This window comes from Pipistrellus hanaki (assembly GCF_964339955.1).
Source record: "Pipistrellus hanaki genome assembly, chromosome: 13".
In the NCBI taxonomy this organism is placed as follows: Eukaryota; Metazoa; Chordata; class Mammalia; order Chiroptera; family Vespertilionidae; genus Pipistrellus; species Pipistrellus hanaki.
The window spans coordinates 9,952,611-9,967,270 of NC_140515.1; the positions used below are offsets into that span (position 1 = coordinate 9,952,611).

A 14,660-nucleotide genomic window follows, 5' to 3' on the forward strand; every position below is an offset into this window, starting at 1 on the left:
GATACAGGCATAGGCACAGGACACAGATACAGGCACAGGCACAGGACACAGATACAGGCACAGGACACAGATACAGGTACTGGACGCAGGCACAGGCACAGGACACAGATACAGGCACAGGCACAGGACACAGATACAGGCACAGGACACAGATACAGGCACAGGACACAGATACAGGCACAGGACACAGATAGAGGCACAGGCACAGGACACAGATACAGGCATAGGCACAGGACACAGATACAGGCACAGGACACAGGCACAGGCACAGGACACAGATACAGGCACAGGCACAGGACACAGATACAGGCACAGGACACAGATACAGGCACAGGACACAGATACAGGCACAGGCACAGAACACAGATACAGGCACAGGACACAGATACAGGCATAGATACAGGACACAGATACAGGCACAGGCAGAGGACACAGAAACAGGCACAGGCACAGGACACAGATACAGGCACAGGACACAGATACAGGCACAGGACACAGATACAGGCACAGGCACAGGACACAGATACAGGCACAGGACACAGATACAGGCACAGGACACAGGCACAGGCACAGGACACAGATACAGGCACAGGACAAAGATACAGGCACAGGCAGAGGACACAGATACAGGCACAGGACACAGATAGAGGCACAGGCACAGGACACAGATACAGGCATAGGCACAGGACACAGATACAGGCACAGGACACAGATACAGGCACAGGCACAGGACACAGATACAGGCACAGGACACAGATACAGGCACAGGCACAGGACACAGATACAGGCATAGATACAGGACACAGATACAGGCACAGGCACAGGACACAGATACAGGCACAGGACACAGGCACAGGCACAGGACACAGATACAGGCACAGGCACAGGACACAGAAACAGGCACAGGTACAGGACACAGATACAGGCACAGGCACAGGCACAGGCACAGGACACAGATACAGGCACAGGACACAGATACAGGTACAGGACACAGATACAGACACAGGCAGAGGACACAGAAACAGGCACAGGTACAGGACACAGATACAGGCACAGGCACAGGACACAGATACAGGCACAGGACACAGATACAGGCACAGGACACAGATACAGGCATAGATACAGGACACAGATACAGGCACAGGACACAGATACAGGAACAGGACACAGATACAGGCACAGGCACAGGACACAGATACAGGCAGAGGACACAGATACAGGCACAGGACACAGATACAGGCACAGGCACAGGACACAGATACCGGCATAGATACAGGACACAGATACAGGCACAGGACACAGATACAGGCACAGGACACAGATACAGGCACAGGACACAGATACAGGCACAGGCACAGGACACAGATACAGGCACAGGACACAGATACAGGCACAGGACAAAGATACAGGCACAGGCACAGGACACAGATACCGGCACAGGACACAGGCACAGGACACAGATACAGGCATAGGCACAGGACACAGATACAGGCACAGGACACAGATACAGGCACTGGACGCAGGCACAGGCACAAGACACAGATACAGGCACAGGCACAGGACACAGATACAGGCACAGGACACAGATACAGGCACAGGACACAGATACAGGCACAGGACACAGGCACAGGCACAGGACACAGATACAGGCATAGGCACAGGACACAGATACAGGCACAGGACACAGGCACAGGCACAGGACACAGATGCAGGCACAGGCACAGGACACAGATACAGGCACAGGACACAGATATAGGCACAGGACACAGATACAGGCACAGGCACAGGACACAGATACAGGCACAGGACACAGATACAGGCATAGATACAGGACACAGATACAGGCACAGGCAGAGGACACAGAAACAGGCACAGGCACAGGACACAGATACAGGCACAGGACACAGATACAGGCACAGGACACAGATACAGGCACAGGCACAGGACACAGATACAGGCACAGGACACAGATACAGGCACAGGACACAAGCACAGGCACAGGACACAGATACAGGCACAGGACACAGATACAGGCACAGGCAGAGGACACAGATACAGGCACAGGACACAGATAGAGGCACAGGACACAGATATAGGCACAGGACACAGATACAGGCACAGGCACAGGACACAGATACAGGCACAGGACACAGATAGAGGCACAGGCACAGGACACAGATACAGGCATAGGCACAGGACACAGATACAGGCACAGGACACAGGCACAGGCACAGGCACAGGACACAGATACAGGCACAGGACACAGATACAGGAACAGGACACAGATACAGGCACAGGCACAGGACACAGATACAGGCAGAGGACACAGATACAGGCACAGGACACAGATACAGGCACAGGCACAGGACACAGATACCGGCATAGATACAGGACACAGATACAGGCACAGGACACAGATACAGGCACAGGACACAGATACAGGCACAGGACACAGATACAGGCACAGGCACAGGACACAGATACAGGCACAGGACACAGATACAGGCACAGGACAAAGATACAGGCACAGGCACAGGACACAGATACCGGCACAGGACACAGGCACAGGACACAGATACAGGCATAGGCACAGGACACAGATACAGGCACAGGACACAGATACAGGCACTGGACGCAGGCACAGGCACAAGACACAGATACAGGCACAGGCACAGGACACAGATACAGGCACAGGACACAGATACAGGCACAGGACACAGATACAGGCACAGGACACAGGCACAGGCACAGGACACAGATACAGGCATAGGCACAGGACACAGATACAGGCACAGGACACAGGCACAGGCACAGGACACAGATACAGGCACAGGCACAGGACACAGATACAGGCACAGGACACAGATATAGGCACAGGACACAGATACAGGCACAGGCACAGGACACAGATACAGGCACAGGACACAGATACAGGCATAGATACAGGACACAGATACAGGCACAGGCAGAGGACACAGAAACAGGCACAGGCACAGGACACAGATACAGGCACAGGACACAGATACAGGCACAGGACACAGATACAGGCACAGGCACAGGACACAGATACAGGCACAGGACACAGATACAGGCACAGGACACAAGCACAGGCACAGGACACAGATACAGGCACAGGACACAGATACAGGCACAGGCAGAGGACACAGATACAGGCACAGGACACAGATAGAGGCACAGGCACAGGACACAGATACAGGCATAGGCACAGGACACAGATACAGGCACAGGACACAGGCACAGGCACAGGCACAGGACACAGATACAGGCACAGGACACAGATACAGGCACAGGCACAGGACACAGATACAGGCATAGATACAGGACACAGATACAGGCACAGGCACAGGACACAGATACAGGCACAGGCACAGGACACAGATACAGGCACAGGACACAGGCACAGGCACAGGACACAGATACAGGCACAGGCACAGGACACAGAAACAGGCACAGGTACAGGACACAGATACAGGCACAGGCACAGGCACAGGCACAGGACACAGATACAGGCACAGGACACAGATACAGGTACAGGACACAGATACAGACACAGGCAGAGGACACAGAAACAGGCACAGGTACAGGACACAGATACAGGCACAGGACACAGATACAGGCACAGGACACAGATACAGGCACAGGACACAGATACAGGCACAGGCAGAGGACACAGATACAGGCACAGGACACAGATACAGGCACAGGCACAGGACACAGATACAGGCAGAGGACACAGATACAGGCACAGGACACAGATACAGGCACAGGCACAGGACACAGATACCGGCATAGATACAGGACACAGATACAGGCACAGGACATAGATACAGGCACAGGACACAGATACAGGCACAGGACATAGGGTACAGGGCACAGGCACAGGCACAGGCACAGGCACAGGACACAGATACAGGCACAGGCACAGGACACAGATACAGGCACAGGACACAGATACAGGCACAGGACACAGGCACAGGCACAGGACACAGATACAGGACACAGACACAGGCACAGGTACAGGACACAGAAACAGGCACCGGTACAGGACACAGATACAGGCACAGGCACAGGACACAGATACAGGCACAGGTACAGGCACAGGCATAGGCACAGGACACAGATACAGGCACAGGCACAGGACACAGGTACAGGCACAGGACACAGATACAGGACACAGACACAGGCACAGGCACAGGACACAGATACAGGCACAGGCACAGGACACAGATACAGGCACAGGACATAGGGTACAGGGCACAGGCACAGGCACAGGCACAGGCACAGGACACAGATACAGGCACAGGCACAGGACACAGATACAGGCACAGGACACAGATACAGGCATAGGACACAGGCACAGGCACAGGACACAGATACAGGACACAGACACAGGCACAGGCACAGGACACAGAAACAGGCACAGGTACAGGACACAGATACAGGCACAGGCACAGGACACAGATACAGGCACAGGTACAGGCACAGGCACAGGCACAGGACACAGATACAGGCACAGGCACAGGACACAGGTACAGGCACAGGACACAGATACAGGACACAGACACAGGCATAGGCACAGGACACAGATACAGGCACAGGCACAGGACAGAGATACAGGCACAGGACACAGATACAGGCACAGGTACAGGACACAGATACCTGTGTAGGACACAGATACAGGCACAGGACACAGATACAGGCACAGGACACAGATACAGGCACAGGACACAGATACAGGCACAGGACACAGATACAGGCACAGGCACAGGACACAGATACAGGCACAGGACACAGATACAGGCACAGGACACAGATACAGGCACAGGACACAGATACAGGCACAGGACACAGATACAGGCACAGGACACAGATACAGGCACAGGCACAGGACACAGATACAGGCACAGGACACAGATACAGGCACAGGACACAGATACAGGCACAGGACACAGATACAGGCACAGGCACAGGACACAGATACAGGCACAGGACACAGATACAGGCACAGGACACAGATACAGGCACAGGCACAGGACACAGATACCGGCACAGGACACAGGCACAGGACACAGATACAGGCACAGGACACAGGCACAGGCACAGGACACAGATACAGGCACAGGCACAGGACACAGATGCAGGCACAGGCACAGGACACAGATACAGGCACAGGCACAGGACACAGATACCGGCACAGGACACAGATACAGGCATAGATACAGGACACAGATACAGGCACAGGACACAGGCACAGGCACAGGACACAGATGCAGGCACAGGACACAGGCACAGGCACAGGACACAGGCACAGGCACAGGACACAGATAAAGGCACAGGACATAGGGTACAGGACATAAGGCACAGGCACAGGCAGAGGACACAGATACAGGCACAGGACATAGGGTACAGGACACAGACACAGGCACAGGCACAGGACACAGAAACAGGCACAGGTACAGGACACAGATGCAGGCACAGGCACAGGACACAGATTCAGGCACAGGACACAGGCACAGGCACAGGACACAGATACAGGCACAGGACATAGGGTACAGGGCACAGGCACAGGCACAGGCACAGGCACAGGACACAGATACAGGCACAGGACATAGGGTACAGGGCACAGGCACAGGCACAGGCACAGGCACAGGCACAGGCACAGGCACAGGCACAGGACACAGATACAGGCACAGGACACAGATACAGGCACAGGACACAGATACAGGCACAGGCACAGGCACAGGCACAGGCACAGGACACAGGTACAGGCATAGACACAGGACACAGATACAGGTACAGGACACAGATACAGGCACAGGACACAGATACAGGCACAGGACATAGGGTACAGGACATAGGGCACAGGCACAGGCAGAGGACACAGATACAGGCATAGGACATAGAGTGCAGGGCACAGGGCACAGGGCACAGGCACAGGACACAGATACAGACACAAACACAGATACAGGGCACAGGGCACAGGGCACACGGCATAGGCACAGGCGCAGGCATTTGTGAAGAGCTGGGAGTCACGGTGTTGGATGAAGGTGGCCTAATTCTCAGGGACATAGGAAACCTCGGCTTTGGTTTTCCTAATAGGTTAATTTGCTCTTTTACTTGCTGTTTGCTAAAAGAACAGTTGTTTCTCCGTGTAGAAATATTAAAAATGTCTTTCTGCCAAGAATTTAGTATTTCCAGAGGATGAGATCCAAAGCACTAATGGTTTGTCTGAAATGAGAAAATGGATAGAAAATTCTTAACATAATGGAACCAGCTGAGGGCCCAGGAACTACAGGCTGGAACTCGAGGGAAAAACTAGCAAATAGTAGGAGTAAGAGCTGGCACACAACCAGCCTCCCTCCGAGCACTTTGACCCAAGTGGGTCCGGGCAGCCTCAAACCAGACACTGCAGAACTCAGGGAGTCATGTGTCCAGGGTCACAGCCCACATGGGAATTCAGTGAACGTTAGAACAATGGACCTGAGGCGTTTAGAACCTGAAAAATATCTTACACTAGAGGGCCAGTGCACAAAATTTGTGCACTAGGAGAAGGTCCCCCTCAGCCCAGCATGTGCCCTCTTGCAGTCCAGGAGCCCTTGGGGGATGTCCGACTGATGGCAGGGAGCGGGCCTACGCCAGCAGTCGGACATCCCTCTTGCAGTCCCGGACCCCTTGCTCCTTACCACCCACCTGCTCACTACTCCTCACCGCTTGGCTCGCTGCTCCATAGTGCTGTCTCGGAGGTGGGAGAGGCTCCCGCCATTTCTACTGCACTTGGCAGCCGTGAGCCCGGCTTCTGGCTGAGCAGACCTCCCCCTGTGGGAGTGCACTGACCATCAGAGGGCAGGAGACATTGAGCATCTGCCCCCTGGTGGTCAGTGTGAGTCATAGTGACCAGTCGTTCCAGCGTTCGGTCAATTTGCATATTAGCCTTTTATTATATAGGAAGAGAAAAAAGAAATTGAGAACTCAAATACAAGTAAAACTGGAGAAGGAAAAGAAATTTCACATGTTTCTGTTGCTTTCACAGCTCGTGAATGCACTGAAAACAGTCTCCACATTTGAAGTCCGGATCGTCGATTACAAATATAAGTAAGTGATCAGCACCCTGGACAGAGCTGGTGTCTCTGTGCTTGAATGCATTAGGGGGGAGAGAAGTGTTTCAGACAGGAGTGCTGACCCTCTGGGCTGGAAGGGCAGCGGAGGCCAGCAGTGAGTGAAGTGGGCAGGTGAGGCGGGCACAGGGCGAGTGCTCTGTGCTGTTTCGGGCCTCATGTTGCTACCTAACCATCTCATTTTTCTCTTTATTTTAAAGAATCTTTATTGTACAAAGTATTACATAGGCTCTTTTTATCCCCCCATTAACCTCTTCCAGCCTGCCGCTGCCCCCCACCCAAAGCCCCCACCACTCCACTGTCTGTGTCCACGGTTATGAATATATGCCAACTACAATAGTTCATGGGTTGAGCTCTTTCTACCCACTGACCCCACCTTTCCTCTGAGGTTCAACAGTCTGTTCATGCTTCTGTGTCTCTGGGTCTATTTTTAAAAAATACATTTCAGAGGAAAAGGAGAGGGAGAGAGAGATAGAAACATCAATGATGAGAGAGAATCATTGATCAGCTGCCTCCTGCATGTCCCTACTGGGTATGAGCCTGCTACCTGGGCATGTGCCCTTGATTGGAATCGAACCCAGGACCCTTCAGTCCGCAGGCCAATGCTCTATCCACTGAGCAAAATCAGCTGGGGCTGATTATATCTATGTTTACAATTTTGTTTATGGCCTGTGTTACTAGTTTTCCACTCAAGACAGCTATAAAAGGTTCCTTCTAAGATAAATGCATTTAAGTTTTTTTTTTTTAAATATATTTTATTGATTTTTAACAGAGAGAAAGGGAGAGAGCTAGAGAGCTAGAAATGTCGATGAGAGAGAAACATCGACCAGCTGCCTCCTGCACACCCCCTACTGGGGATGTGCCCGCAACCAAGGTACATGCCCCTGACCGGAATCGAACCTGAGACCTTTCAGTCCGCAGACCGACGCTCTTCCACTGAGCCAAACTGGCTTTGGCAAATGCATTTAAGTTTTTAAAAAGAAGTGTTTACTTGGGAGAAATGTAAAATTACTGACTTATTAAGTTATTAAATACTGGAGTAAGGCTTGAAATTGGCAAAAAGATCATGGCAGACTGTGAATTAAATTGGGAAAGACACTTGTATAAATATTGTTACTATGAGTCTTGAGCTCAACTGATCTTAATACTTTATTCTCTCCATCTGTCTTCTGTCTATTCACAGGGAACTTGGGTTTTTAGATCAGCTAAGGATCACCCACAACACGGATATATTTATTGGAATGCATGGAGCTGGTCTTACCCATTTACTCTTCCTTCCGGACTGGGCTGCCGTATTTGAGCTGTGAGTATTTGGGGTGGTTTTGCATTGCCGCAGCTCATGATGCTCTGTATGCACGCTGAGACTCCCGCTCAGCACATCCAAAGGCTAAGCACTAATCATTCCAAGGAAGCCACATCATAGGCATCTGGGAAGAAAAAAGACTGAATACTGAAAAGGAGAAGGCTGCAGCCTGCCATTTCACTTAGCAAGCAAACCACCTGCTCCTCCCTGTCTCAGTGGGAGATGTGAATCTGAATTCTTTTATTTTTTTACTATTTTTTTAATGTTTATTATAGATGTCCCCCATCCTCCTGGCCCCCCCCCCCCTTTCCTTCCCTTCTCCCTGTCCTACCGCTGTCCCGGCCTTCACCACATTATTGTATGTGTCCCTGGGTTATGCATATGTGCATATAAGTTCTTCGGTTAAATCTCTTTCTGCCCCACCCCTTCCCTCTGAGAATCGTCAGTCTGTTCCATGGTTCTATGTCTCTGGATCTATTTTGTTCATCAGTTTATTTTGTTCATTAGATTCCACATGTGAGTGAGATAATAAGATATTTGTCTTTCTCTGACTGGCTAATTTCACTTAGCATAATACTCTCCAGGTCCCTCCATGCTGTCTCAAAGGTTAAAAGATTCTTTTTTTTTTTTTTTTTTACTGTTGCATAGTATTTCATAGTGCAAATGTACCACAGTTTTTTTTATCCACTTGTCTACTGATGGGCACTTGGGGCTGTTTCTAAATCTTAGCTATTGTAAATAACACTGCTATGAACATAGGGGTGCATATATTCTTTCTCATTGGTGTTCTAGAATTCTTAGGATATTCCCAGAAGTGGGATCACTATGTCAAAAGACAGTTCCATTTAAAAATTAAATATATATAATCAATATATATTTTATTGATTTTTTACAGAGAGGAAGGGAGAGAGATAGAGAGTTAGAAACATCGATGAAGAGAATCATTGATTAGCCACCTCCTGCACACTCCCTACTGGGGATGTGCCCGCAACCAAGGTACATGCCCTTAACTGGAATTGAACCTGGGACCCCTCAGTCCACAGGCTGACACTCTATCCACTGAGCCAAACCAGTTTTCGCCCATTTTAAAATTTTTGAGGAAACTCTATACTGTTCTCCACAGAGGCTGCACCAGTCTGCACTCTCACCAGCAGTGCACTAGGGTACCCTTTTCCACATCCTCACCATACTCCTTTATTGATTACTAGAGGCCCAGTGCACAAAATTGTATATGTATAGGATCTCTATGCCTAGCCTGTGATCAGGCCATCTTCCGCCTGCTCACCAGTTCCCAGGCCTGTCCCACCGCTTCTCACCAGTTCTCCGTGGGTCCCCGTTTGCCATGCTGCAGTTGGAGCCTTCGGACTGTGGGGAGGGACCGAGAGGTGGTCATTGCACCTCATAGCGACTGACTGAGCATCGTTCTGGTCGTTACACCATTATGGTTGCTGGGCTTTTATTATATAGGATTGATGTAGCCATTCCTGCAGGTGTGAGGTGATGCCTATTTTAGTTTTTATTTGCATCTCTGATGATTAGTGACCTTGAGCATTTTTCTTTTTGGGTTAATCTTCACCCAAAGATATTTATTTATTTATTAGAGGCCTGGTGCATGAAATTTGTGCAGGGGTTCGGGGAGTGTCTGTCAGCTTAGCCTGCACCCTCTCCAATCTGAGACCTCTTGAGGGATGTCCGACTGCCCCTTTAGGCCCAATCCAGGTAGGATCAGGCCTAAACGGGCAGTCGGACATCCCTCTCACAATCTAGGACTATTGGCTCCCACCTGCTTGCTTGCCTGCCTTCCTGTGTTACCCAAATATATAACACTTCCAAGGTCACTGACCTGCAGGGGAGGACAGTAGGGGTGACCAGGCCAGCAGGGGAGGGCAGTTGGGGGTGACCAGGCCTACAGAGGAAGGCAGTTGGGGAGGACCCAGGCCTGTAGGAGAGGGCAGTTGGGGGAGAGAGATCAGGCTGGCAGGGGAGGGCAGTTGAGAGCAACCAGTCCAGCAGAGGAGGGCAGTTGGGGGCGAGATCAGGCCAGCAGGGGAGAGCAGTTGGGGGTGAGATTAGGCAAGCAGAGGCAGTTGGGGGTGAGATCAGTTCGGTAGGAGAGGGCAGTTAGGGGTGATAAGGCAGGCAGGCAAAGGCAGTTAGGGGCAATCAGGCAGCCAGGCAGGCAGGCAAGCAGTTGGGAGCCAGCAGTCCTGGATTGTGAGAGGGATCCCAGATTGGAGAGGGCCCAGGCTGGGCTGAGGAACACAGCCCCCTTCCCCCTCATGCACAAACTTTGTGCACCAGGCCTCTGGTAATTAATAAATGAGAATACTCGAATAAACTGTTTTACATACTGACCCCTGTAAGCCTGTGTTGCCCACCTGTAACCCCCTTAGCCTTGTTCCCCGTGCACACGACCTTTTGCGAGAACCTGTGTGGGAGGTGCGTGTTTCCCCAGAGAGCTGTGGGCGGGGCACACACTGCGAAACGTCTCACTGGGGCTGCCCGGCCGCAGGTACAACTGCGGGGACCAGCGCTGCTACCTGGACCTGGCCCGGCTCCGCGGCGTCCACTACGTCACCTGGCGCAGGCCCAGCAAGGTCTTCCCGCAGGACAAGGCAAGTGCTTCCCCGCCGTGGGACGTGTCCTTGTGGGTGTGAGACACCGCTGTGAACTGCACAGGGAAGTTGTTCTCGGGAACACTGAGCTGTGTCTCATATCAGCAAACTGGAGGAAGAGGGTAGTTATTTGCTCTGTATCTTTAATGTTAATGAGAAATCTTCATGAAATTGGGGCCTAGAAAGGGCTATTCCATGGCATATAGGAGGGATCAGCAGGCCAAATTTGGTCCCCCACCTGTTTTTACAAATAAAGTTTTATTGGGACACAGCCGTGCCCGCTGGCAGCTCGTGCCCTTCAATGGCAGAGTTGAGTCACGTGACAGAGGCTGTGGTCCACAGAGCTGAATATGTGTTCTTTGGACTCTAACAAAAAGTATTCGCTGACTTCTGAGGGAGAGCATAATTAAGACAGATGCTTGGGTCAAAGTAAAGTAGTTTCTTCCTGCCAGAAAGCCTCGTCCTCCGACTGACAGACGCGTGTTCCCTTTGCTTTTCCAGGGCCACCACCCCACTCTGGGGGAGCACCCCAAGTTTACCAACTACTCTTTCGACGTCGAAGAGTTCATGGCCCTCGTCCTGCAGGCCGCAGACCACGTATGGCGACACCCGAAGTGGCCGTGGAGGAGCAGGCGGGACGAGCTGTGACTGCGGCTGTGACTGCGGCTGTGTGTGTGTGTGTGTGTGTGTATCTGTGTGAGGGGGCTGGGGGAGGGGGCTCCCCTCCAGCCCCTCAGCCAGGCGGCTGTGTTCCTCAGCCCGGCGATATTTCTGGACCCACCAGCCCCAGGGCTCTCCCTGGGGGCTTTGTACTGTTTCCAGAGACATTCGTGTCACTGCTTTTTGTCGAGATACTCTTTGCACTGAAATGACTTTCTGTAGTTCAGAAACCGGCCATGGCTTGCCGAGGATGGAGCTTTCTTCTTCGGGGACCCAAGACTCAACTTCCTCAGCTACCAAGTCTGTCACTGGTCCTGGGGGACACTCAGAGGGGGTCATTCTGGGGACTCCAACCTGGTGATGGTGTCGGAGTAAATTCACCATGGCCTTTATTTGCCATAATTTATTCAGAGCACTGTTTGTGGTAGGAAAGGGAAGCATGCAGCACCACACCCACACACACACCCACTCTCACCCACACACCTACTCACATGCACATACTTTCACTCAGACTCACACCCATCTCCCCACACACACGTACTCACACACACAGACACACACACACACACACACTCTCACACACCTACACACACTCACATACCCACTTATACCCCCACATGCCCACACTAACACTCCACTCACACCCCTAAACACTCCACTCACCCCCCCACACACATTCACATACCCACACTTACACCCCCACACGCCCACATACACACACTTACATACCCACTCACACTCACACTAACACTCCACTCACACCCCCTACACATTTACACACACACACACACACACACACACACACTCACACCCCTCAGCCCTCCCCACATGGGTGCGAGTCTCCGTGCTGGGCCATAGGCTGCAGCTGCAGACAGATGTGCTGTAAGCCGACCAGCCTCACTGTCCCAGCCCAGATCCCGCACTGATTCCCTGCTGCGTCTTTTCAGCGCCTGCAGGTCACAGGCCTCAGGAGCCTGGATGATCCTCTGCTGTGCTAATTTATAGTCACGTATTTCATATGCAAATCAGGCTTCCCAGGATGCACACCGGGACATCTTTGGAACTGCCTGGGCACCTTCCAGCGGGCTTGCATGGCTCCTGCTGGTAGCATGTCTGTCCAGCCCTGGTCTCCGGGGGGCGTTGCAGCCTGTGTGCGTGCCCCATCCTCCCAGGACGTGCTCCGGTATTTGTGCAAGCTGCAGAGAGCCCATGGAGAGTCTTTCCTGTAAAAAGACACGAGTGCATCATCCACTTCAAATGCAAAGTAGCCATAGGAAGTGCCGTCGACGGAGAGCACGTCCAAAGTGTGGCCCATCGGAACGGGACTCATTTCCGACTGTTGGTCAGCTTGCTTTTGCAGTAGAAAAACATGGGCTTCTCTTACTGGGAAATGTGGTGTTTACATGTTATTAGCATCTGACTTGTCTAATGTAGAGGCTGGTGACTCCTGTTTTTTAAAGTCTTCTTTTAAAATTAGCAGATTACAGCAGAGGTAAGAACCTTTGTACATTTTAGAGTTATTAAAAGAATAATGTGTCACAGGGAATGACTGAGCAACCTAACCCAGCTATGAACAAGTCTGCTGCCCCTGCCTTAAAGGGGTAGGAACAGTCTTCTAGAGGTCAGGAATATTTATGAAAATATCTGCAAAAACAATAGTGCCCTGCTGCAGCAGTAGCTTTGATCTGGGTCTTGAAATTGTGTGGAAAGAATGGCAACATGAGCATAATGAGTGGAATTGCTGTGTATTTTGTGCAGGATGCCAAGTCTGGCCGGGAGGGCACCGAGAGCATGTCTCCCCGGCGTGGGCCAGGAAGCCGAGCTCCACCGTGGCAGGAGGGGCTGAGGCAGCGTCGCACTTTTAGTTAGACATCAGCATCGGAAAAGCTATCTTCTTACCTCATTCTAAGAAGCGCGTGGAAATGGGATTCTATTTATTTGCTAGTAATAGACGTGAGAGTTTCAGAAATTGCGAACAATTTTATAATAAAACTATGATATTTGAATATTTTATATTTAAAGAGAGAATATGTTTTATATAAACCAAGTACATTTGACACTATGGAATTAACTTTTATGGTAGCAAAAGAAACCTTCAAATGTTATAAAATTTACAATGTCATGACTGTTCTTTTTTACTAAATCTTTAAAAGAGATGCATTTCATAGTTTATACATTTGGGGATTTGGGGTATGGCTTTGGAATAAATTTTCATGTATTTCATTTCAATACCAGACCATTTTCAAGGTCTTCTGTGTCTGAATGTTATATGCTTGCTTTTTGGCAACCCACCAAGTCTAGATTATAAAAATTAAGTAGCTTGATGATGGAGAATTCAGTTTAAATAAAAATTATACTTTTTATATATATATTTAGCAGTTTATTATATGACTAGAGGCCCAGTGCATGAACATTTATGCATTGGAAGGGGAGGGTCCCTCAGCCTGGCCTGCCCCCTCTCACAGTCCGGGAGCCCTCAGGGGTGGGAGGCAACCTGCAATCAGGGGATGGCGATGCCCCATCACATCTCTGCTGCTGCCACTGCCGGCAGCGCAAGCCTTGGCCAGCCCTGGTTACCTGAGCCTTGGGCGGCCCTGGGCACTGCCACCTTTGAGGGTGTGGCAATCAATTAGCATATTCCCTCCTTATTGGCTGTGGGTGCCATCATCTTTGAGGGTGTGATGGTCATTAGCATATTCCCTCTTTATTAGATAGGATGCTTTCACAAATGTTGTATTGCACAATCCTTACAAGGATGATATAAGTACTGTCCCCATTTCTCTGGAAGAGAAGCAGATGCTGGTTAGGGGACTCCCTGAAGATCCCAGGGTGAGCCCACACTGCGCTCCGTGCCCTTGAGTGCCCTCAGTGCGATGGGCAGCTCAGCGTACGACTGTGCTGGGTTCCGGGACTCAGTGGGGAGGACGGGGAGGGCCCTCGGGGACG

The 14,660-nt window shown here is 51.1% G+C and overlaps 1 protein-coding gene across 1 annotated transcript in view; it reads left to right on the top strand.

The window, feature by feature from the left end:
- The window catches only part of EOGT (EGF domain specific O-linked N-acetylglucosamine transferase), a 62,227-nt gene extending 48,187 nt beyond the window's left edge, over window positions 1–14,040 (top strand). Inside the window, exons 13-16 of the mRNA XM_084901721.1 lie at window positions 7,052–7,113; window positions 8,320–8,439; window positions 10,952–11,054; window positions 11,556–14,040. Of these exons, the coding sequence (XP_084757847.1) occupies window positions 7,052–7,113; window positions 8,320–8,439; window positions 10,952–11,054; window positions 11,556–11,702 (432 nt within the window). The 3' untranslated portion in view covers window positions 11,703–14,040. The remainder of the gene's footprint in view (window positions 1–7,051; window positions 7,114–8,319; window positions 8,440–10,951; window positions 11,055–11,555) is intronic.
- Window positions 14,041–14,660: the final 620 nt, after the last annotated feature.